The sequence below is a fragment of the Neophocaena asiaeorientalis genome, unplaced genomic scaffold, assembly GCF_003031525.2.
Source record: "Neophocaena asiaeorientalis asiaeorientalis breed wild unplaced genomic scaffold, Neophocaena_asiaeorientalis_V1.1 scaffold110, whole genome shotgun sequence".
NCBI classification, from domain to species: domain Eukaryota; kingdom Metazoa; phylum Chordata; class Mammalia; order Artiodactyla; family Phocoenidae; genus Neophocaena; species Neophocaena asiaeorientalis.
The window spans coordinates 4,752,397-4,776,671 of NW_020175053.1; the positions used below are offsets into that span (position 1 = coordinate 4,752,397).

Below are 24,275 nucleotides of genomic sequence, written 5' to 3' on the forward strand. Positions count from 1 at the left end.
CCAAGTGCAAGAGCAGCAAAAGGCATGCAACCTGGCCATGGTGGGCAGCAAAGGCCCCTTTGGCTCAGTCCCCCTGAACCTTGGAACCACAGGGAATTCTGATTCTGCCCCAGCCCTTGTGGGTCATGCTTCAGGGAGAAAAGAGACAGGCCAGAGCTTTGTGGGTAACTCTCTGTGCTCAACTACACAGGAAGGAAGTGAAAGCCTCTGGAACTAACACATGAAATTAACAAGGTTGCTGGATATAGGATCGAATACAGATGTCAACTGTATTTCTTTGTACTAGCCATGAAAAATTCCAAAAATGAAATTTAAAAAAAACATGGACCTTGAAAACAACATCCAAAAAAATTACTTAGGAAAAAAACCCTAACAAATGAAAGATGTATACACTGAAAACTAGGAAACATCATTGAGAGAAAATAAGACACAAACAGATATTACCATGTTCATGGATCAAAAAGCTCATTGTTGTTAAGATGGCACTTCTCCCCAAAGCAGCCTAGAGATGTAGTGCAATTCCAGCCAAATACCAGCAGCTTTTCTATAGAAACTTCCAGGCCAGTTCTCAGACATATGTGGAAATTCAGAAGACCAAGAATAGTCAGAATGATGTTGGAAAAGAACAAAGTTGCAGGACTTAACACCTAATTTTAAGACTGACTACAGAGCTACGGTAATCATGATGGATGGAGTTGGCACAAGGATGGACATGTGGGTTGGTGGAACAGAATTAAGTCCAGGAACAGACCCACCTGTGTATGGTCAGTTTCAGCAAAGGTACCAAGGTCAGTTTCAAAAATTCAATGGAGAAAGGGTAGTCTTTTCAGTAAATATGCTGGGGGTGGGGGGGGGAAGCTGCATATCTGCATGGAAAAAAGTGAAGCATGACCCTTTCCTCCCACCATATCCCCAAATTAACTCAGATTGTAGACCTAAATCTAAGAGCTAAAAATATTAAACTTTTAGAAGAGATCTTGGAGAAAAAAACTTTACTTTGGGTTAGGCAAAGATTTCTTAGAGCACAAAAAGTGAAAAGCAAAAACTGATTAATTAGGGACTTCCCTGGTGGTCCAGTGGCTAAGACTCCACACTCCCAATGCAGGGGGTCCGGGTTCAATCCCTGGTCAGGGAACTAGATCCCACATGCATGCCGCAACTGAGAGTTCCCACACTGCAACTAAAGATCCCACATGCCGCAACTAAGAACTGGCACAGCCAGATAAATAAATAAACTTAAAAAAAATGATTAATTAGACATCATCAAAATTAAAAGCTTTGCTCATCAAAAGATGCTTAGGAATGGGCTTCCCTGGTGGCGCAGTGGTTGAGAGGCCGCCTGCTGATGCAGGGGACACGGGTTCGTGCCCTGGTCTGGGAAGATCCCACATGCCGCGGAGCGGCTGGGCCTGTGAGCCATGGCTGCTGAGCCTGCGCCTCTGGAGCCTGTGCTCCTCAATGAGAGAGGCCGCAACAGTGAGAGGCCCGCGTACCGCAAAAAAAAAAAAAAAAAAGATACTTAGGAAAATTAAAATGCGAGCCACATTGGGTGAGAAAATGTTGGCGAAACCTGTAGCTAAGAAAGGATTTGAATCCAGGCAATTTTTTAGAATATTTTACTCTTATGAAAAATAAAACAATAATAAGAAGACATACAACCCAATTTTTTAATGGGAAAAATATTTGAACAGACACCTCAAAATGAAGATATGCGAGCAGCCAACGTGAAACGATGTCCATCGTCATTGGCCATAAGGGAGATGCAAACTTAAAACCACAGCCAGATGCCATTACACACCCGTTAGCATAATTAAAATCAAAAAGACTAACAAAACCAAGTATTGGTGAGGTTTGGAGGAACTCGAACCCCTACCCATTGCTCTTGACAGTGCAAGTGGAATGGTCACTTTGGAAAACAATTTAGCCATTTTTTAAAGTTAAACATGCACCTGTCCTGTAACCCAGCAATTCCACTCCTGGGTATTAACCCAAAAGGGATGATAATAGAAGTCCATACAAAGCCTGGTACACAGATATTCCTAGCAGCATTACTCATAACAGTCAAAAACCATAAATAACCCCAATGTCCATCCACTGGTGAGTGAGTAAACAAACAAAATGTGATCTTATCCACACAATGGAATAGGACTCAGCAGTTTTTTTTTAAGCTGCTAAAATACATAACAAAATGGGTGAATCTCAGAGAAATCAGGCTAAGTGAAAGAAGCCAGACACAAAAGACTATATGACTTCATTTGTACAAAATTTCTAGAAAAGGCAAAATTATAGAGACCAAAGTAGATTGGCAGTTGTCTGAGACCAGGGAAGGGGGCAGATGGTGGAGGGGTTCTAAGACTTGGCTGTGTTAGTTGGGTGTGTGACTGGATAAGTAAATGGGTGAAGTTTAGGGCATATAAAGTATACCTCAGGAGGCTGTTAGAAATGATTCTAAGAATAGTTAAAGTTGGCTGTCACAGGGGGAGAAAGACGAGTGTGATGTATATTGTAAATGTGGGTTTGCTCTCACTGGTCTCCAGCCATGAGGAGCTGCTACAGAAGAGAAGGAGGAAGCTGGCCAGGCCCTGAGGCTGCTTCCAGATCCAGACTGATCACGTCCTAGTCAGGGGCTCAGGCAAGTACAAAGGATCCAAGATCATTCCCATTTCATCATCTGTAAAACGAGAGCTGCATCACCTGCATGGCAGGGTATTTGAGACTCAAGTGAGCCCTCGGCCAAAGACCCTGAGAAGCTTGCCTGGGACCCACGAGGCCCTAGGAAAGGCCAGGGTGACACCACTTTACGTTTGGTTACTTGCTGTGGTTGTCACCCACGGAGGTCGTGCTTCATGCTGGGAAAGACTCGGGCTTGGGGACCCCTGATTACTGTCGACACTTTATTTGGTTTGTTTAGCCTGGTCTCTGAAAGCTGTTTCTAAATAGAATTTGAAGCATCCTGTATTAACTTAGACCTGAGGATGGACAGAGCTTATAAATAACCAGGCGTGACGGATCCCACACAGACCTTCAACTTGACATCCACCAGATATCTGAAAAAAGAAATGACAGACACCTATTAGATCGTTCTACTCCCCGAGGGGTAAAACTGAGTAGGTGTATTTTAAATGAATCAGACCCAAACTTGAGCTTTAGGAAATTCTACTTAAATGGCTACTCTCCTGACTGTTTCTGAGGCCCATTTGATGGTCGTGGTGGCCGTTGTTCACTGCATTACCATGGAAAGTTCCGGTAATCATTTATTTTTGCTCCAGCATGTTCCAGAAAGGATTTAGTGCCACTCACAAAGTTATAATACAAGTTAATTTAAAAAAACCAAAGTATGGCAGAAGGAAGCTAGGAACAGGTGAGTGAGTGATGTGGTAGCAGAGGTGAAGTTGGTACCCAGAGCATAAAGGCAAGGTCTACACACAAGCTGGGACCAACCCCCAAATGGGATTTCTGAGCTTCTTGGCGGTCAATTCAGTGACATAAATGAAAGCAGCAGAAAAGTCACAGGATCCCAGAGGATTAAAAATTAATAATGAAATTGGTAAAGCATTTTCTTGAGAGATGCAAAAAAGTATTACTGACACTAAAATTAAAGAGGAATATTTTCCATAAGACATCCTAGGAATAACATTTTTCACTCAACCCAGTAAGGGTTTCCACCACCCTCAGGACAGGGCACCACATGTGGGAGCAGCTCCACCTGAGACCTGGGTGCCCTCCAGGCCACTGGACGACATCTCTTTCACCAGATAAGAAATATTATGCTTTTGATGGTTATGTCCAAAACAAAAAGTGAATCTTAAGTGTCAGTGTCACCAAAAGTTATTTTATTGTATTACATTAGCAGAGAAATCATGCAATAATTTTTTTTCTACATTTCTTATTGGCAGACATTTATTTCTGTTTTAAAGCAGTTATGAAGAATTTTTTTTTAATTTTTTTTTGTGTGTGTGGTACGCGGGCCTCTCACTGTTGTGGCCTCTCCCGTTGCGGAGCACAGGCTCTGGATGCACAGGCCCAGCAGCCATGGCTCACGGGCCCAGCCGCTCCGCGCATGTGGGATCTTCCCGGACCGGGGCACGAACCCGCGTACCCTGCATCGGCAGGCACACTCTCAACCACTGCGCCACCAGGGAATCCCTAAAGATTTTTTAAAAAATTGTTACCTACCTGAGAATTCCAGGCTAGCTTTGAGTACACTTTATACCTACAGGAAGGCGTAAACAGCAGAACGAGAAGGAAAGTGCTGTAATAGGAAATGGAGGAGTTGGGTATTTAATTTTAGTTTAAATTTTGATTTAAACATCAAAATTATGCTATGAAAATTTAAAGCCTTGCTTTTTAAAAGTAGGTTTAATTTGGTATCATTATCATGTTTATTTTCTATAACGCAACTCAAACTCCTTTGAATTAGAATGACATAAATGACCATGTATTTCAGTTGCTAAATATATGAAGATCACAAGGTGATTCTCAAATTCAATAATACAGAAAAAATTAAGAAATGTCATTTAGTAATTTTCTTTTTATGCTCTCAGTGTCTCTCAACTCTCAGATGTCAAAAACAAGTGAGACTTCACTGTGAATCACCTTTTCAGTCACACACACACACACACACACACACACACACACACCACTGAAATTATTTTTATTTAGTATTATTCATCTTAGTTGCTAACAGAGGCATACTAAAATTATTGCTCATATTTATTTCCCAGTTGTTTTAACAAATGTACGAGAATTCTAGCCAGGCTCTGGACAAATGTGTGAGCACAGCTACAGAAGCTGCAGGGGTTAATGATTTTACAGAATCACTTCTTTACTGGTTTATGTATTTTTATTTGAGATTGTGGTATTGTGGCTATGACTTCTAAAGATCTATCTTTTAGAAATAATGTTGAAATAAAATAATATGGTGTGAGAGAACTGCTATTAAATAATAAAGGTGGAGAAAAGGGCTGAGATACAGATAAAAGAGAACAGCCACTTGAGTGTGGAATCTGCCTGTGGGTAGTGAGTGCCCAGGGGGCGTTCTCTCTCCTTGTGTAAGTTTGACATTTTCCCTGATAAAAAGGTGAAGGGGCCACAGCAGCAGCAGCCCTGGAATTTTCCACGAATATCTGAGAACTCCTTAAAGAGTAAACGTAGGGAGTCCTGGGGACCTAGCCCTGGTCTAACCCCGCATCTTGTTTCCCAACAAGGAAGACAAAGCAGCAGATCGAGCCTGTTCTGTCTCCTCCGTGTTGTCCACGGCGCCTGCTATAAGATCCCGGCACTCACGGTTCCCATCTCACTCTGCTGTCGGCATGTCCCCAGGAACTGTGCATTTTGTTTCTTGGGTCAAACACCCCTCTGTGACTCTGTCTCAAAGGCTTCTGCTCAGACTATTGAAGAAAAAATGATTCTGACACTTGTTAAAGACAGTAAGGAACTTTCTTCCAGGACCACTGCACAGGGGTTTGCAGTAGGGGGAAAGTGGGGCTCAAATCCCAATATGACCGCGACAGGGGTATAACTGCCCTCCTGGACCATCCGGATAATAGCACAATAGAGCATTTCTCTTTAGACCTGGGGTGCATGTGTGTGTGTGTGTGTGTGCGCGTGCGTGCGTGTGTGTGTGTGTGTGTGTCTCCTCATTTGACTCTTTGAAGGAAATTTTTCAAGGAAGCCCACAGACTCCTTCAATGGAGTGATGGGAGCGGCCCTGGAAGATTCCGGAAGGAAGCGTCAATCCAGGGAGACAGGATAAACGCTGAGGGTCCAGCTCCTCTCCTTGGCGTGGAGACTGTCCCTTCCTGTCACCTGTGGGCAGTTTGGGTTTGTTGTTGATGAGGACAGACAGGCAGACACTATAGATACAGAGACGTGCAGCACAAGCTTAAAAGCTGTTCCCGACACTGGGAGTCAGGCTGGGATGGACTAGAGCCTGGTGAAGCTGCACTCAGGGCCCCCTGCTCCCCCTTCCAGGTCTTGTACCTGATTTGTACTCATAATTCTGTGTTCCTTTTTTCAAAGGGTGTCCACAAGTTGTATAAGCATCAGGCCCCTCAATACTTGGATCCACCCTTGTATGGAATCGTGAACCAACTCAGGTCTTGTTTTTTTCTGCAAAGAATCTGCGCTGATTCTTAGGGAGAGCAGCCTCGACTGCTTCCTGGCGGGGTCACCCCAGGCCCTCTCCTGCAGAGCAGAGATGGAAATCGGTGCTTCCTTGGTTTGGGAAGGGATATAAATATTCTAACAAAGAGTTTTGTGAAAATTTATGTAACTTATTTTATATTTAAAATATATGTGTATAGTCATCTGCTTCCATAGCACTGTTCATTTAATTTGGATAATTTTGGAAATACGGATTCATAGAGCCACCTTTACTGAGGTAGACAGGCTGCTATTTCAGAGGCTGCTGGTGCCGTAAGGGATGGGCCTGCGCACTGTGTGTGAACCAAAAATCCCAGTTCACACTTAACTCAGAGTTTCTAAAAAGGTCAAAAACAGTAAATCACTATCCCCAAAGGGTGTAATTTTAAAAGTTTCTTTCTTATGTACCTAATGCTTTGGGGCTGAATTTAACCCGTCTGCTCAACCATGTCTATTCATAATCGTGGCTCACCTAGAAAATTTAAAAGAAGCAGCTAAAACAGAACTTGCCATTGTAATAAGCATGTTTTTTCACAGCTGAGATGGCCATTCTGCTAGTCAGGTCGTTGTGTCCTAAGAACTTTAAATTCTTCGTTGTATTGATAGTTGGTGAATGTCATTAATTTTTGACTTGTCATTTCCACTTTGAGGAACTTTCTGGAACAATAAGAATGTTTGAGCAGTAGATTGAGTGGTGAGATCTGGGCCTTAAGTAAACGTAGGGAGTCCTGGGGACCTAGCCCTGGTCTAACCCCGCATCTTGTTTCCCAACAAGGAAGACAAAGCAGCAGATCGAGCCTGTTCTGTCTCCTCCGTGTTGTCCACGGCGCCTGCTATAAGATCCCGGCACTCACGGTTCCCATCTCACTCTGCTGTCGGCATGTCCCCAGGAACTGTGCATTTTGTTTCTTGGGTCAAACACCCCTCTGTGACTCTGTCTCAAAGGCTTCTGCTCAGACTATTGAAGAAAAAATGATTCTGACACTTGTTAAAGACAGTAAGGAACTTTCTTCCAGGACCACTGCACAGGGGTTTGCAGTAGGGGGAAAGTGGGGCTCAAATCCCAATATGACCGCGACAGGGGTATAACTGCCCTCCTGGACCATCCGGATAATAGCACAATAGAGCATTTCTCTTTAGACCTGGGGTGCGTGTGTGTGTGTGTGTGTGCGCGTGCGTGCGTGTGTGTGTGTGTGTGTGTCTCCTCATTTGACTCTTTGAAGGAAATTTTTCAAGGAAGCCCACAGACTCCTTCAATGGAGTGATGGGAGCGGCCCTGGAAGATTCCGGAAGGAAGCGTCAATCCAGGGAGACAGGATAAACGCTGAGGGTCCAGCTCCTCTCCTTGGCGTGGAGACTGTCCCTTCCTGTCACCTGTGGGCAGTTTGGGTTTGTTGTTGATGAGGACAGACAGGCAGACACTATAGATACAGAGACGTGCAGCACAAGCTTAAAAGCTGTTCCCGACACTGGGAGTCAGGCTGGGATGGACTAGAGCCTGGTGAAGCTGCACTCAGGGCCCCCTGCTCCCCCTTCCAGGTCTTGTACCTGATTTGTACTCATAATTCTGTGTTCCTTTTTTCAAAGGGTGTCCACAAGTTGTATAAGCATCAGGCCCCTCAATACTTGGATCCACCCTTGTATGGAATCGTGAACCAACTCAGGTCTTGTTTTTTTCTGCAAAGAATCTGCGCTGATTCTTAGGGAGAGCAGCCTCGACTGCTTCCTGGCGGGGTCACCCCAGGCCCTCTCCTGCAGAGCAGAGATGGAAATCGGTGCTTCCTTGGTTTGGGAAGGGATATAAATATTCTAACAAAGAGTTTTGTGAAAATTTATGTAACTTATTTTATATTTAAAATATATGTGTATAGTCATCTGCTTCCATAGCACTGTTCATTTAATTTGGATAATTTTGGAAATACGGATTCATAGAGCCACCTTTACTGAGGTAGACAGGCTGCTATTTCAGAGGCTGCTGGTGCCGTAAGGGATGGGCCTGCGCACTGTGTGTGAACCAAAAATCCCAGTTCACACTTAACTCAGAGTTTCTAAAAAGGTCAAAAACAGTAAATCACTATCCCCAAAGGGTGTAATTTTAAAAGTTTCTTTCTTATGTACCTAATGCTTTGGGGCTGAATTTAACCCGTCTGCTCAACCATGTCTATTCATAATCGTGGCTCACCTAGAAAATTTAAAAGAAGCAGCTAAAACAGAACTTGCCATTGTAATAAGCATGTTTTTTCACAGCTGAGATGGCCATTCTGCTAGTCAGGTCGTTGTGTCCTAAGAACTTTAAATTCTTCGTTGTATTGATAGTTGGTGAATGTCATTAATTTTTGACTTGTCATTTCCACTTTGAGGAACTTTCTGGAACAATAAGAATGTTTGAGCAGTAGATTGAGTGGTGAGATCTGGGCCTTCCACCCCATGTGTGGAGTCAACCTCCACGAAGAAAACAATTTATGCACTCCCTGCAAATGTTTTTGGCATTTTCTTTTTACTTTTAACTTTCAGAAGAAGGTAACACATGGGTTTTCTTATCTGTAACTTTTTCAAACTTCAGGAATTCTTCGATCACGTGAAGAAGCTCTGGGATGACGAAGGTGTGAAGGCCTGCTTCGAGAGGTCCAACGAGTACCAGCTCATCGACTGCGCCCAATAGTGAGTCTGTCCGCGAGGACCAATCCGTGCTGCCCTCCCAGAATCTCTGAACTTCCTTAAGTACAAGGAACAAATAATTAACGACTCATTGCAGAAACCAGCTTTTAACATAAGACGAGTTTAGTAGATGCGTAACTGAAAATCCAGCAGGAGGCAGTGTTTCAGGGAAGAACCAGAAGCAGTTGTATTCATTTTACCTCAATCTTTGTATTCAGTTCTAGTCATTTTTTGCCTTCTATAGAGTTATAGGCATGTTCATAAATTATAACATACTTAGTTATTCATTACTATATTTTAATTTTGGAGCCAGGGCCCCCAAATTAAAATTTAAATAATCCACATCTGCCATCAAGCCGAAGCTCTTACTTAATGTAATGAGATCATCGTACACACATTTGAAGTAGACTAGAACCTCAAGAGTAGATGGTAATTAAAATAATAAGTAAATATATGATGAAAAAAATGTATGAGGAGAAATAAGCAAAGGACTCTGGTGCCAAGGCTGGCTCATTGTTTTTCCCTGAAATTCTCATTTTCCTATTTCCTATCTTTCGCTATTTTAGATTCAGTCTATAACTATTACAGCATAATGGTCCCCAGAAGAAGGTTAATCAATGAGTTTTAGCTGTGTTTGCTCATTTGATAACAAAAACTGTATTTAAAGTTTGTCTTTAAATAGATAGCTCTTTGGGCGGAAAGAAATAAGCTTTTTTACATTTCAAGTCTGTAAACTCTAAAAATCCATACTTGTGGAAAAGGTTCCAGAAGCGTAAAACCTGGGAATTCACAGTATTTGGGACCAAATCTACACTATTTAGAACTACACTGTGAATACTGACTTTAAGGACAGGGAGGTGTGGCCGCCCCCGGGCTCTCCTCACCCCGGGGAGCTCAGGCTCCATCACCTGTCAGTGGCGAGGGGTGCTGAGCAGGGTGGGCAGGGCCCAGGAGGGGATGCGGGCGTGTCCCCAGCACTGACAGGAAGCGTTGTGGGCACCCAGCGGTGATGGAGGTGGCCGTGGACAGGCGAGAGGGGTCGAGGGGCCACACCCTCCCAGGCCAGGGAACGTGGATTTTCCTCCGGACGCAGCGAGCGGCCATCGGCTGGAAGAGTGAGGCTGTCAGGTCTCTCTGGTGCTGCGTGGAGGGTGAAACGGAGGCGGCAGAGACCCGTGGGTGCACACAGGCAGGTGGTGGCCGTGGAGGTGAGCCTGGCGCCTCAGGGACAGAGCCAGGCACTGGATCGAACAAGGGAGGTGGAGGAAAGGGGGGGGGGCCAATGAGGATGACCACGGGGCCGTTATTGGGACAGGGACCCAGGAGATGTCATTTATGGAGGACAGGATGCCATCAAGCTCTGGTCTGGGGAAGTCTAGCTAGGATGCCAGAGGGAATTTCTAGCACAGCTGGAGATAACATTAACATTCATATAGGTTTGCGTTTGAGGTTCTGGGGGAATGTGTCTGATCGTGGTTCCCAGTATTTCTTGAGCGAAGTCGCCTCTGGACCAGAGCGCCCTTCAATGTCGCATTAGGAGTTTCTCTTTCTTATAAAAAGAGACAACGCATCACCATAGCAATAGAATTAATGGTTTACTTTAAAATAGAATATGCAAAGTAAATTTGACAAAAAGAAGCAACATGAGCTTTGACAACAGGCAGTCAGGATCCAGATCTTTGCTCTGCTGCCGAGAGCAGAGAGTTTGGGCAGGTTACTTCCATGGGGATAAAATTATGGGCTGTATTCCTGTACAGTTGTTGTAGGGTTAAATAGAGACCCGAAACCCCAGAGTGGCACCTGGCACACGTGAGCCCTCCTGAGCTCTTGCTGCTGTGTCTCCAACGTGGGAACCTCGGTCCTGAGGCCACTGAGATCAGGGTTCCCACCTGGGGGGGGGCGGGGAGCCCCCGCCAAGCTCTGCTATTTCTTTCTGTACTTTCAAATTACAGAGAGTGAGACTCAGGCACGAGGTCAAGACCCCAGGCTCGTCAAAAATAAAACACCAAGGTTCCTGCGGTCTTCACTCTGGCCTCTGCAGAGTCACAGAAAGCCGTTCCCCGCTAAGCCTCACTATCTGGGTCAATCATAACGTCCAAGTTTGCTTTTTTAATCCATTTCAATATACATGGGAATCAGGTTAGGTCAGCAACCTTTGTCTCTTAATAACAATCTTGTTTTTCCTCTGTACTCAGATGTTGAGGTTAGGGGTGAGACATTTCAAAAACAAGTAATATTTCAGTAACTCTTGTTAGACCGACACATGGAGACAGATGTTTTTTTGTTGCCGAATAAGATGTTGAAGGAACGTAGCTGCTTCCACCTCCCATCACCTTTGCTCATGAAATAAAGGACAGAAAGGACATTTCAATGTCCAACCGGGGATGTCCTGGGACCAGGACGCTCATGCCGGCTTGCCCAGCACCCCGGAGTTCCAGTTCCTTGGGGAATGTGTGTTGTTCCTCCTCAAAGACCTGACTCCTTAGTGGGAGTTCTTGCACGAAATCAGGGCTATTGGAAATAAGTGAATGGGCAGATCGGGAGCCCGGGGCTCAGCGCAGGGCCGATGGGGCACTGAGCTTTGCCCTGGCAGAGTCCAGGGTTCTGACAGGTCTTCTTTTCCTCTCTCTTCTGAATCCTCTGAGAAAAAATCTGCCAACATCTCGGTGTGACTCTAAGTCACTATGTTACCTGCTCAGCAGTCTTGTGTTTTGAGCCCAAGTGCTAATTAAGAAGGGATTCATTCTAAGCCCCGTTGAAGTCATTTCTTCCACGGCAGAAACCACGGGAATATCTGGGGGAAGAGGCGCTTCCCAGGGGGGCTGAGCTGCCAGTGAAGAATCCAAGGATGGTCTCACCACGGTAACTCAAAAGCTTAAACACAGAGGAACCCGGCAGTTTCTCCCCTGGGTATACACCCAAGAGAATTAAAAACATACATCCACATAATGATGTTCACAGCAGCATTATCCACAACAGCCAAAAAGTGCAAACAACCCAAATGTCCATGAAAGGATGACTGGATGAGCAGACGTGGTCTGGCCACACGATGGGATCTTACTTAGCCATAAAAGGGAACGAAGCACCAACACATGGTACAACATGGATGAACCTTGAAAACGTGAGGCTCAGTGAAAGAAGCCAGACGTAAAGGCCACATATCGAATGAGTCCAGTTGTATGAAATGCCCAGAACAGGCAAATTCATAGAGACAGAAAGTAGATTAGTGGTTGCCAGGGGCTGGGGGAGGGGGACATTGAGAGTGACTGTTAAAGGGTACGGGGTTTCTTTGGGGGATACTGAGAATGTTCTGGAACTGAATCGTAGTGATGGTTCTAAATATAGTAAAACCCGCTAAATTGTGTACTTCAAAATGGTGAGGTTTATGTTATGTGAATGATATCGCAATTTTAAAAAAGAAATATTACGGGGGAGGGAAGGGTCCAGGGCAGGACAAGCAATGGCACCACCAGTCAGTCTTGGTGAGGACTCGTGAGAGCAGAAATCCTGCCTCTTCTCGGTCCTCTTCCCAACAACAGATTCAAGTCTAAGCAAGTATTTTAAGGGCTGCTTCTTCGTACCCGCCGCCCCCTCTCCAGGCCGCGACACACGGGCACATGTGGAGTTCCCAAGTTATAAATCACCTTTCATATAAAAATGAGAAAGTCTGCTCAGGTCTGTGTGTGCTACCTGGCATGCAAGGTGCGGACACTTGCTAAGATTCCTTCAGGAAAGGGGGGATTTGTTCTGAGTCTCTCAGAGCCACTGAAGCCCGAGGCATCACAACTTCTCTGTCCCTGTCTGCTGACCCGTGGGGCCATCCCATAACCCTCAGACCAGGGCCCAGAGGAAACAGGGCAGACGGGTTTGCTCCAGCCGGGCAGCTTTGTCCCTGTCACCCCGGCCATCGGCCACCTCTGCGTCCCCAAGCAGGGCTGCAGCAGGCGGGGTGGGCACTGCACCATCCAACACCAGGACCAGCCTGGCTGGAGGAGCGTGGCAACAATCATTATTATGAGCTTCAAGGGTTATACATTTGAGTGTCTTTGCAGCATCGAGCAAGCTGAGCAAATCAGCAGAGATTATATTTCATACAGAGGTCCCCAATTCCCACGGTGAAAATTAAAAACAATCTCTCCTGCATTATCCCCCAAAATGCGTTTCCTCTAAGTGCTAATAATATGTGATTATGTAGCCATGGAAACAGCTATTTTGGGAGAAAGGAAATCAGGGAAAATCGGATTTTTATTTATTTTTGGCTGCATTGGGTTCTGGGTTGCTGCATGCAGGCTTTCTCTAGTTGGGGAGAGCAGGGGCTACTCTTTGTTGCAGTGCGCAGACTTCTCATTGCGGTGGCTTCTCTTTGTTGCGGAGCATGGGCCCTAGGGCGCTTGGGCTTCAGTAGCTATGGCACGTGGGCTCAGTAGTTGTGGCTCACCGGCTCAGTAGTTGTGGCTCATGGGCTCAGTAGTTGTGGCTCATGGGCTCAGTAGTTGTGGCTCGTGGGCTTGGTTGCTCCGCAGCATGTGATATACCCGGACCAGGACTCGAACCCGTGTCCCCTGCATTAGCAGGCAGGGATTCTTAACCACTGAGCCACCAGGGAAGCCCCTGGAAAATTGGATCTTTAGAACAGGTTTATAAAATCATACTCTGCTTAATCTAACTTGAAACTCTACAGCTTGGAGTGTATGTAGGTTCTCACGCTTTGCACACATGTGTTTACGTGATACTCACCTTTCGTATACATCCATTTACATAATTGGTTTTAGAACACTCTGGAAAGGAGAGAATATCCCCCTCAAAAGAAAAGAGCAGTGAGAAAGGTGTAGTGATTTCCCACGTGTGCCCTTTGCCGCCCGGCAGGAGCCCATGGGGGCCCCATTTGTCCCCTCCACACCAGCCTGGATCTCAGGGCTTGCAAGTCCTTGAATGTGAGCTTTCAGGACAATCTGGAAATTATTCACAAAAATGAAGTTTCAGCTTCAGAGTAGATTTTTAGGTCATTGTAAAATAAACTATAATTTTAAATATGCATCTTACTATATAGTGTTAACTCACTAAATATCCAGTCAATTATCTGAGTGCTTCTGAACCCTGGATTTGACCTTCATTTCAGCCAAGTTTATTTTCAGATTCATTTTCTAGATCTGTAGCATTGGAAGTGCTCCTGTTTATGGGCAGTAATGTTTTTAAGTATGAAGAATAAATTACATGCAAATATCTCAGTATAAGTGGGTCAGCCTGGTTCCCCTTTGCCCTCTTTGGAAGCTTCACCCCGAGAAGCAGCTTCTGAGAGGGTCCTGAGGGTGGGAACCTGCACTTTCCTCGTGGGTCCTCTTTGCTCCCACTGTGACCACACTCACCACACTCTGACACCAGATGTGTTACACCAGCCAGGCGTCCCACCGTTTAACTCAGTTCTGACACTCCCTTCCCAGGAGATCCTCAGGCCCCACAGGGTAAGGGCTCAGGCCACGAGACACCCCACTTCAGGTGCCAATCATGACGAGGTCCCCAGGGGACCCCCCACGTCTGTCCCACTTGACTGCAGATCGGAGGTGCCCGTGTCCTCCACCTTGGATTCAGTTTTCTGCTTAGAACAGCTCACAGAATTCAGGGAAATGCCTACTTAACGTTTACCAGTTTATTAAAGGATATGATAAAGGACACAGGTGAACATCCAGATGAAGGGGTCCCCAGGGCAAGGCCTAGGAGGGTCCTGAGGGTAGGAGCTTCTGTTCTGTGGAGTTGGGGGTCCCCCCTCCCAGCACGTGGGTGTGTCCACAGCAGGGGAGCTCTCCAGGCCCCACGCTGCTGGGTTTGCTGTGGAGGCTTCCCCATGGGGGCATGATACATCATTAACTCAGTCTGCAGCCCCTCCTCCCTTCCTGGAGGATGCAGGTGGGGCTGAAAATTCCCAGCTTCTAATCACAGGTTGGTCTTTCTGGTGACCAGCCCTCAACCAGGAGCCCACCCAGAGTCACCCCATTAGAACAAAAGATGCTCCTCTCACTTAGGAAATTTCACGGGTTTCAGGAGCCCTGTGTCAGGAACCAGGAACAGAGACTACCTTTTTTTTCCGTGATTTCACGCTGTATACGTGGATCTTTTTAAACCTTTCAGAAAAACTACTCCCCTGAGCGGAGAATCCTGGGGGATTCCCGTTCCTTGTCTCATGGGTCCTCAGACTTCCTGTAAAGGCGGCAGGACCCCACGTCCTCGCCCCTTCCAGCAGGTGGAAGGAGTTTCCTGTTCACTGTGTATTGTCAGATTCATTCTGAAGGCTGTGGACATAGGGCCGTCGAACCAGATAGTGTCAAGCGCGGGCACACACACAGACACACACACACACACACACACACTTTTCGCTGCCTTCCAGCTATTTTTCCTCGTGTTCCTTAGAGCTAGACCCTTTGTCAAACAGTATCCCACGTGGGGTGCCAGCGTGCCGAGGGCTCCGTAGGGCTGAGGAGCAGGATGTGTCGCCCTTAGAGCCCCCCCCCCAGAGCCTTTGTGGCCCCTCAGTTGATGCCAGGAAACCCCAGTCTCCACGGGGCCCAGGTTAAAAATTAGGGCTAGTGTCCAGAATTTGTAGCAGCAGAATGAAATGCATCAAATACCAAACCAAAGTGGTACTTGAGTAGAGTGAAATTTTCAGTGTTCACACTGGTAACACTTAACTTACTATATGACCTGTGTAGTGTGGGTATGGATGGCGGCTGGTCTCCTCTGGGCTCAGCGTCCAGGGTCTCCTGCAGGGGGAGGGGTGTGCGGAAATATTCTGGTTTATGTGGTTGAGTAGCTGCAAATGGTAGCAGAAATGGGTTTTTTTCGAGTTGGCCTTATAATCAATCACAAGAAACATTTAAGTTAATTATGCAGGAATGTGGAAAGGAGAAATGCAAGAAATTTCCCACCAACTGGAATTCCTAGCAGCCCCTAACCACTTCTCCCATTCCTTAAGGTAAATGTAAAGTCAGATAGATGCTTAAATGTTTTAATGTGTCACATTTCCAGCTGTGATGACGGACTCTGACCCTCACGTGAGCCCGAGCTTCAGTGACATCTGAAGAAGCAGGTGCCCTGTCCTCACCTCGAGGTCCTGCAGCTGGACGGGGCTGGTCATCTAAGCAGTAGATGTCCTTTCTCCCAAACAGCCACACATCTAAAAACATGTGCATAACGTCTTGATAAGAGTTAGCATTACACAGGTGTACGCATTTGTCAAAACTCAGCAAACGTACACTCACAGTTTGGGTTTCTATGGATCAAAATTTCCATCAAAAGAGTGAACTGTGAACAAACATTGATTTTAGCTAGTGACCTGGGTGCTGAATCATGTAGGAAGAGGCATTCTGGTGTTTGCGATTTTGTTGAAATTATCAAAAATAAGATGGATAAATGGGGTAGATGTGTGACTTTTAAAAGTACAGTAAAGGGATTCCCTAGTGGCAGGGTAGTGGTTAAGAATCTGCCTACCAATGCAGGGGACACGGGTTCAAGCCCTGGTCCAGGAAGATCCCACATGCCGCGGAGCAACTAAGCCCCTGCACCACAACTACTGAGCCTGAGCTCTAGAGCCCACGAGCCTAGAGCCCATGCTGCTCAACAAGAGAAGCCACCGCAAAGAGAAGCCCGCACACCGCAACGAAGAGTAGCCCCTGGGCTTCCCTGGTGGCTCAGTGGTTGAGAGTCCACCTGCCAATGCAGGGGACATGGGTTCGTGCCCCGGTCCGGGAAGATCCCACATGCCGCGGAGCGGCTGGGCCCGTGAGCCATGGCCGCTGAGCCTGCGCATCCGGAGCCCGGGCACAGCAACAAAGACCCAACGCAGCCAAAAATAAATAAAATAAATAAATAAAGTACAGTAAAAATGGTCATGGCAGAATCTAGGTGGTGGGTATTCAAGTATTCACTATAAAATTATTTCAAGTTTGCTGTGTGTTTGAAATTTTTCATAATAAAATGTAGGGGGAAGAAAAATATACATAAGAATAGATGTGATCAGAAGTCTACAGAAAAATAACATAGCAGCACAGAGTAATGCATTGGTAGTACCCCATGAAGTATATAATGTGGCACATAAGACATTTGATGTGGAAGGGTTTTGCTACCATTCTTTTAAGTGTTTGTTGAATTATGTGAAACACTTGCAAAGAGCCCAGGGAACTCAGGCTGAAAACCACTCATACTACTAACTATTAATAAGATGTGCAGCTGCCGAGGAATGTTAAGAGACGTGTCCTGTAATTCTCAGCTTCCAAGTGTAGCTGCAGAGTAGCCCATTGTTATAGAAACTCACCGTGCACATCATATGAGTTAACATATCCATCCTCACACAAACCCAGAGAGTTTATTATCTCCATTCTACAGAGGAGGAAACAGAACTGCCCACGACTACATAGAACTACCAGGCTGTTACTTGATTTAGCCAGGATTTCACATTTTAAACCTAAAGATTGTGAGAGACTATCATGGTTTAAAAGTTTAACAAACATTATGTGAGCATGAAATGCATGCCGGATGCTGCCACAGAATAAATTTTAAAGATGATGAGGGTGGATCCTAGCTTATAAATAAGTGGATTTTCACAGGGACACCCATTTTCTCAGATTCTGAAGTCACTCTCCTTAACTGTTCATTTTTATCACATTCGTGTATCAAACATAGTTTGCAAATGAAAACCAGGATAGTTGGGGTTTTTTTATAGAGGTCCTCATAGTTCAAGAAATTTAAAGGATAATTCACCGAAAAGGGAAAATATTTGTAAACTACGTATCTGATAAGTTATTTGTATCCAGAATATATAAAGAACTCTTACAACTCAATAACAGAAAGATAAATAGGGCTTCCCTGGTGACACAGTGGTTAAGAATCCACCTGCCAATGTAGGGGACACAGGTTCGAGCCCTGGTCCAGGAAGATCCCACATGCCACGGAGCAGCTAAGCCCATGCGCCACAACTACTGAGCCTGTGCTCTAGAGCCCATGAGCCACAACTACTGAGCCCACATGCCACAACTACTGAAGCCCGTGCTCCTAGAGCCCATGCTCTGCAACAAGAGAAGCCACCTCAATGAGAAGCCCGCACACCACAATGACGAGTAGCCCCTGCACACCGCAACTAGAGAAAGCCCACACACAGCAATGAAGACCCAATGCAGCCAAAAATAAATAAATTAATTAATTTTTTTAAAAAGATAAATAACCCAATTTTAAAATGAGCAAAGGATCAGAAGAAACATTTCCCCAATAAGATATATAAGTGGCCGGTAAGCTGTGAAAATGTGGTCAACATCATTGGCTCTCAGGGAAATGCAAATTGAAACCATAATGAGACACCACTGTACACCCACTAGGATGGCTAGAATCAAAGAGTCAGATGAAAACTAATGTGGCGAGGATGTGGGGAAACTGGAACCTTCGTATTTTTGCTGGTAGAGATGTAAAATAGTGCAGCCGCTTTGGAAAACAGTCTGGCAGTTCCACAAAAAGTTAAACACAGAGTTACCGTATGACCCAGCAATTCCTAGGTATACATCCAAGAGAATTGAAAACATACATCTATACCAAAACTTTAAGACAGGGACTTCCCTGGTGGTCCAGTGGTTAAGACTCTGTGCTCCCAATGCAGGGGCCACAGGTTCGATCCCTGTTGGGGGAACTAAGATCCCGCATGTCACGCAGCGCAGCCAAAAAAAAGAAACAATCCAAATCAACTGATGAATGGATAAACAAATTGTGGTCTGTCTATGCAATGGAATATTATTTAGCTGTAAAAAGGAATGAAGCACTGACACACACAGTACAACATGGATGAGCTCTGAAGATGTGATAAGTCAAAGAAGCCAAACACAAAAGACCACATACTGTGTGATTCCATTTATATGAAATACCTAGAATAAGTATTTCTGTAGAGACAGGAAGTAGGTTAGGATTGCATAGGGCTGAGGGGAGTTGATGGGGCGGATGAGGAGAGGACCTGCTTGATGGGTACCGGCTGCCCTTTTGGAGCAATGCAAATTCTAAAAGTGATCGTGGAGCTGGTTGCACAAGTCTGGAAGTATGAAGAAAACCACTGAATTGTGTGCTTTAAATGCACTTTGAGACCCCCTGTTGCAACTGGCTTGTTAGATTAATTTGGATACCACAGTAAAATTAATATGGAGACTGCTGACCATTTGAATCTGCCTAATTTCAGGGCATTTCTATTTAATACCAAGGGAAAAGCAAAAAGAGAGACTCCGTTCAAAAGTGGTGAACGATTGCTCCACAGAAGTGAATGTTTCTGAGCCTATAAAAGGATCTCTGTCTCACCTGTGTGCTTGAACTGGCAGTACAGGTATGCTGCTGAAAGAAAAGGGAAGAGGAGAAATGGAAAAACAAAAATACTGATTCAAAATATGATTCCCATACTGAAAAGATGTTTTGATATCTCTAAAAAGTATCTTTATGGAAACTGGCAGGTAATTTTATAAGAAGTTATTTCCATAGGATTTTGAGCTGTTCTTCTCCACACAGTGCCCGACACAGTAACATCTCATTAAATATTTGTTGAATGAATAAGTAAATCTAATCAGGTATTTTAAGCTCTCCGTTATGGATGGGTCAGGGGGCCACTGCTGGCTGTTCCCCACCATGCCTGGAACAAAGCCCAGCACATAGTAGGTGTTCAGAAAGCAACTGTTACATGAATGGACTTTTACATTTTAACTGTTCATTCTTGTTTGTACAGAATTCATCTTTCTTTAAAACTCAGATAAAGGCACAATATCTGTTCATAGCGTTATTCAGACTAGCCAGAAAGTGGAAATAACGCAAATGTCCATCGTACGATGAAAGGAGAAACAAATGTGGTCTAATCAGACAATGTTGCTCAGCCTTGACAGGACGAAAGGCTGGTTCCTGTTTTCACATGGCCTCCTTTCGAGCAGAAGCATTCACTTCTGCTCAGAGAAAACGGGCTGCTCTAGTAAATAGTACATTACATAAGGACTTCCCTCCTTCCAGTAAACAGTGAGCATGTGTTCGCACTGTCAAGAAATGTAATTACAGCCTTTCAAGTATGATTCAAGGAGTGAGGAAGCTGCCCTTTGGTAATTTCGCATCAAAGAAAGCTCTCGAAAAAGGAAGAAAGTAAAACCGTCCTTCTTCCTTACACCAAATTCCATTGATCACATAATAATTAGACTCCATGATACCAACAGAAAGTTACCTTTCAAATACAAGCTTCATTCTGTTCTTATATTAACTTACTAAGCACAGATGGAATTCCTGTGTGCTCGCTAACAGTTTTATCCACGTGATCACAGTTAAGTGCTTGGTACTCAGTGTTTCCCATCCTGTTCTCCATCGATGTGAACCTCGAGGGCCGGGCATTGTTTCTGAGGAGAAGGAATGAAGGATTCCTCATACCAGCTGCGGGGCCTCAGAAGGAAGTCACTTTGCCGTGACTCTCTGCTAAGATGTATGCAGTAACTAAATATATCCTCTTCTTTTTTTATATATAAATTTATTTATTTATTTTATTTTTGGCTGCGTTGGGTCATCATTGCCGCGCGCAGGCTTTCTCTAGTTGCAGCGAGCAGGGGCTACTCTTCGTTGTGGTGTGCGGGCTTCTCATTGCGGTGGCTTCTCCTTACTGCGGAGCACGGGCTCTAGGTGTGTGGGCTTCAGTAGTTGTGGCACACAGGCTCAGTAGTTGTAGCTCGTGCATGGGCTTAGTTGCTCCACGGCATGTGGGATCTTCCCGGACCAGGGATCGAACTCATGCCCCTGCATTGGCAGGCTGATTCTTAACCACTGCACCACCAGGGAAGTCCCAATATATCCTCCTCTAAAACTGACAAGACTTACATCATTTTTTCAAGAAAGGATACATTTTATTATCCTCAATTGACCATGTTTAACGACATCTCAGATCCCTTCTAAAATAAGAAATTTGGCGTGAAGTGAGCACAGATTGGAGGGCCCGTTTCTCACTGCGGTTCTTCCTCTGATACATGGTGTGCTGGTGTGACACAGTGGTGTATCTGGTCTCTGACGACAGGGCGGCCCTCGGCCTCCAGAAGGCTGTCTGCATCGGGAAGCCCTCAGTTGACCCCCTGCTTCTCAGGCTGGCCTGCCCTCGGTCAGCTGCCTCTCCAGGACCTGGGAGGTGGTGGGACCTGCGTCCCGGGGCTGTGACAGGCACACGACGCGGTGGACACCACCTGTGCTATTTCCTTGCTTTATTTCACGTGAAAGACATTGAAGAATTTGCAGCATTTCCCCCATTTGTGTAAGCTGAAATTCAGGGAGCTCTGAACTCTCTTTTAACCCCTAAACTGCTCTGAAAATACATTTTCTCTCTCCTGCAGTATGCTAGAGTTTACTGTTAAGTATTGTTTTCCAGATGTTAACCCTGGCTAGGATTTATTATATTTAGGACACAGTTAAACATGCCTCAAGGCAGCCTAGTGGTTCCTGGAATAGAAATATCTGCTAGAACCTAGCCTCACTGGGCAGATTTATCAGGGAAGCTCCGCCAGCACCTCTGTGCCCCAATTGTGGCGACCCTTCCAAAAAAAGAAATGCGGGGGAGATGCACCCCTCTGCTTTGTGGAACAGTATAAATGCATCACGTGTGTGGATTACTTACCTGTCCCCACCTCCCACCCCCGCCGTACATCCCGAGCCTCGAGCCAGGCAGTACTTGTGGAAACAGGTGTGAGCTGGAAGAGTCTGGCCCAAGTCCACCAAATAGTAGAATAAGAAAGCATAGCCAGTATATTTTAGTTCAGATACCTTGTATCTGATGACTTAGTTCAAAACCATTTTAAAGCTGACACTGCTTTTAAAAATACCTACCTTTGGCCTCCTTCAGACCACAAGTGTTCACTGTCTCAGAGAAACTGAAGGCTATCATAGTAATTATAGCAATGTAGACGTGTTAACAAGTATCTGGCTTTTTTAACAGGATTTTTCACGTTTTAAATAAAAGTTTTAAGTTATTTCTAGTAGGATTCATTGAGTTAAGTTATAGTGGAGTTCTCATCCTGTTTTGCTTCCTAACTAAAGATATCAGCTTAAACTAACAAAACCTTTATATTGTGGCTCAAAAGCTTGATTGCAGCTCCTCCTTGAACAAAAGAAATTGCGAGCTTGGGCACTAATGGCCCGGGACTCCTTCTTTTATGTGGACAGTGTGGGTTAAACTAGACCTGGAGGGACTTTAAGTGGTTCTCAGAGTACATGGCTGTCAGCACTGTCCTTTGTTCTGTGGCCATGGGTATTTTAAATCACATGACCCACTTAAGCTTAATTTAACTGTGACAGGATGCTACTTAAAAGCTGTGTCTCGGGATGGGTCAGATACAGCACCGATTAAGGATGTGGGTGTATCAGCTGCACACACCGGAACCAGGAGTGGCAATGAGGGGCCCAGGGTTGGGTCCCGACACTCAACCCCACCAAGCCCTGAGGACGCTCTGCTTCTAATGTCTCCATTATTCCCAGAAGGAGCTGCCAGAGCAGGCCTAGACAGGGCTGTGATGTGTCGCAGACTTACTGCCCAGGGTGCACAGTAGCTGTTTTTAACGTACGGCTTGTAAGCTGAATGTTCAAGTTTAAGGGAAAAAAAACTTATGTGAGAACCGTCAGCCTCCAGGTTCCTGGAGAGCGGTCCCCTCTGCAGCCCGGCTGGACCGGCGAGCAGTCCTGTCCACCTGCCCCAGACATGTGGTCCTGAAATCCCTTCCGACCCAGAGCAGTGGCCGCAAGATGACCTACTTCCCATCAGGCAGCCAGGTAGCTGTTAGGTACTGCAACATGTTTCTATGCAGGTAATAAGCTTTTCTTAAAAATAAAGAAAAAGTAGCAGAATAAAGATTCCCAGTGACGAATGGAAAGAGTGACGGGAAGAGGCGTGCAGGCACATGTCCCAGACCGTGAAATATTTCAGGTCTTTGTTTTCCGACCACAGTTCCTTACTCTCTGCTTATGTTCATCTGTCCCTTTGAGGCAGGAGGAGGAGATTTTCTCACCAAAGGAGGAGATTTTCTTCCTACAAACTTTTGTATGTGGAGGAGTAACATAAAGATAGACACAGTCCGCCTTCTCCCTTTTGCTGAATCTTCTCTGCGCGTTCCACACGAGATCTGGCAACATCCATCACAAATTGCTGGGAGAAAAGCAGTTTAAACAGTACATTTTTTTCTCTAAGTAAATCTTAAAACGAATCTCTACAGATTGTTTTAGGGATTTTTTAAATGGGATTATGCCATGTATACCATTTTGGTCTGTTCCTTTTGCTCCAGTTAAGTTTTTAGGATGTATTCATGCTTTGAGTACGGGTATAGCTATTTATTTTCATTGCTATGCAGTATTCGATTGTAAAAATCTGCTACAATTCATATCTCTGTTCTGTTCACAGTTACGTTGTTTCCAGGTTTAGGTCATGACGTCTTGTTTTGTACCCGGGGCACACATGCAAGCGTTTCTCTGGGGTGGATCATTGCAAGCAGAACTGGTGCTCATGGGGGTGCACTTTTTAACTTTATTAGATAAAAAAGAGAGGTTACATCTACTGACACTCCCACCAGTAGTGTATGAGAGTCTTCACTGTTTCACATCTTGGCCAAAACACACTATTTTGAGACTTTGCCTGAATTATTTGAATTCAGGGATTTTTTTTTAATTTAATAGTTTTGAGCAGCCTCCCCCGGTTCCAGGACCTGATGAAGACATGACTGTTAGATCCTAGGTTCTCCCTTTCCAGTTTTACAGTTGAGGAAACTGAGGCCCGTAGAAGTGAGCTGGTCTACGCCGGATCACACGAGGAATCACCCAGCTTTACCAGAAGGGACCAGCGCCCGGTGCCCTGACTCCCAGTCAGGGTCACACCCAGGCCTCCCCCTCTTGCTTTCACATTGCTTCTTTTGTTGGGAAAGTCCAAAACCGTCCTAAAATAAGACCAAACTGAAGAGAATCTGGAGTTATGTTTTAACAAAACTTAAGTGGGGAAATTAATATTTAGAGTCTTAAAAAAAAAAAGAAATTACTGCTATTGCTGTTTTCTGAATCAGATTGTTCTTTATTGCAAAGAGGATCGGGAAGGGGTGTGGAGGCTCCTTCTGTGAACGGCTGGGTGCAGTAGGGATTGCTTTCCTCTGCACCAAGGGAAATCCCGGAAGTCTTTAGAGCCTAGAGTGTTGAGGTTTCATTTTCAGCCTGTCGTCAGATCAGTAAGGTGTTCAGCATAGAGCAGGAGAATCCCTGTGACCATCAGGACAGGGGGACTCGGGCTGTGCTGCCACCGTGAGGACCACTGACCGGGCGTTTCCCAGCTGCACCTGTGCGGAGCATCGCGGCAGTCCACTCAGGGGCGACTTTTCTGTTTCCTTCTAACGCTTTCTTGTTTTCATTTTTCAACCTGGACGTCATGTTAATATAATTTGAAGGACAATGGCTTTGCGATTTCCCAAGGCTTG

The 24,275-nt window shown here is 45.3% G+C and overlaps 1 protein-coding gene across 1 annotated transcript in view; it reads left to right on the plus strand.

Moving 5' to 3' along the window:
- Nucleotides 1–24,275, plus strand: part of GNAL (G protein subunit alpha L) — a 73,166-nt gene that overhangs the window by 32,353 nt on the left and 16,538 nt on the right. The window contains exon 5 of the mRNA XM_024763972.1: nt 8,708–8,805. Coding sequence (XP_024619740.1) covers nt 8,708–8,805 — 98 coding nt within the window. The remainder of the gene's footprint in view (nt 1–8,707; nt 8,806–24,275) is intronic.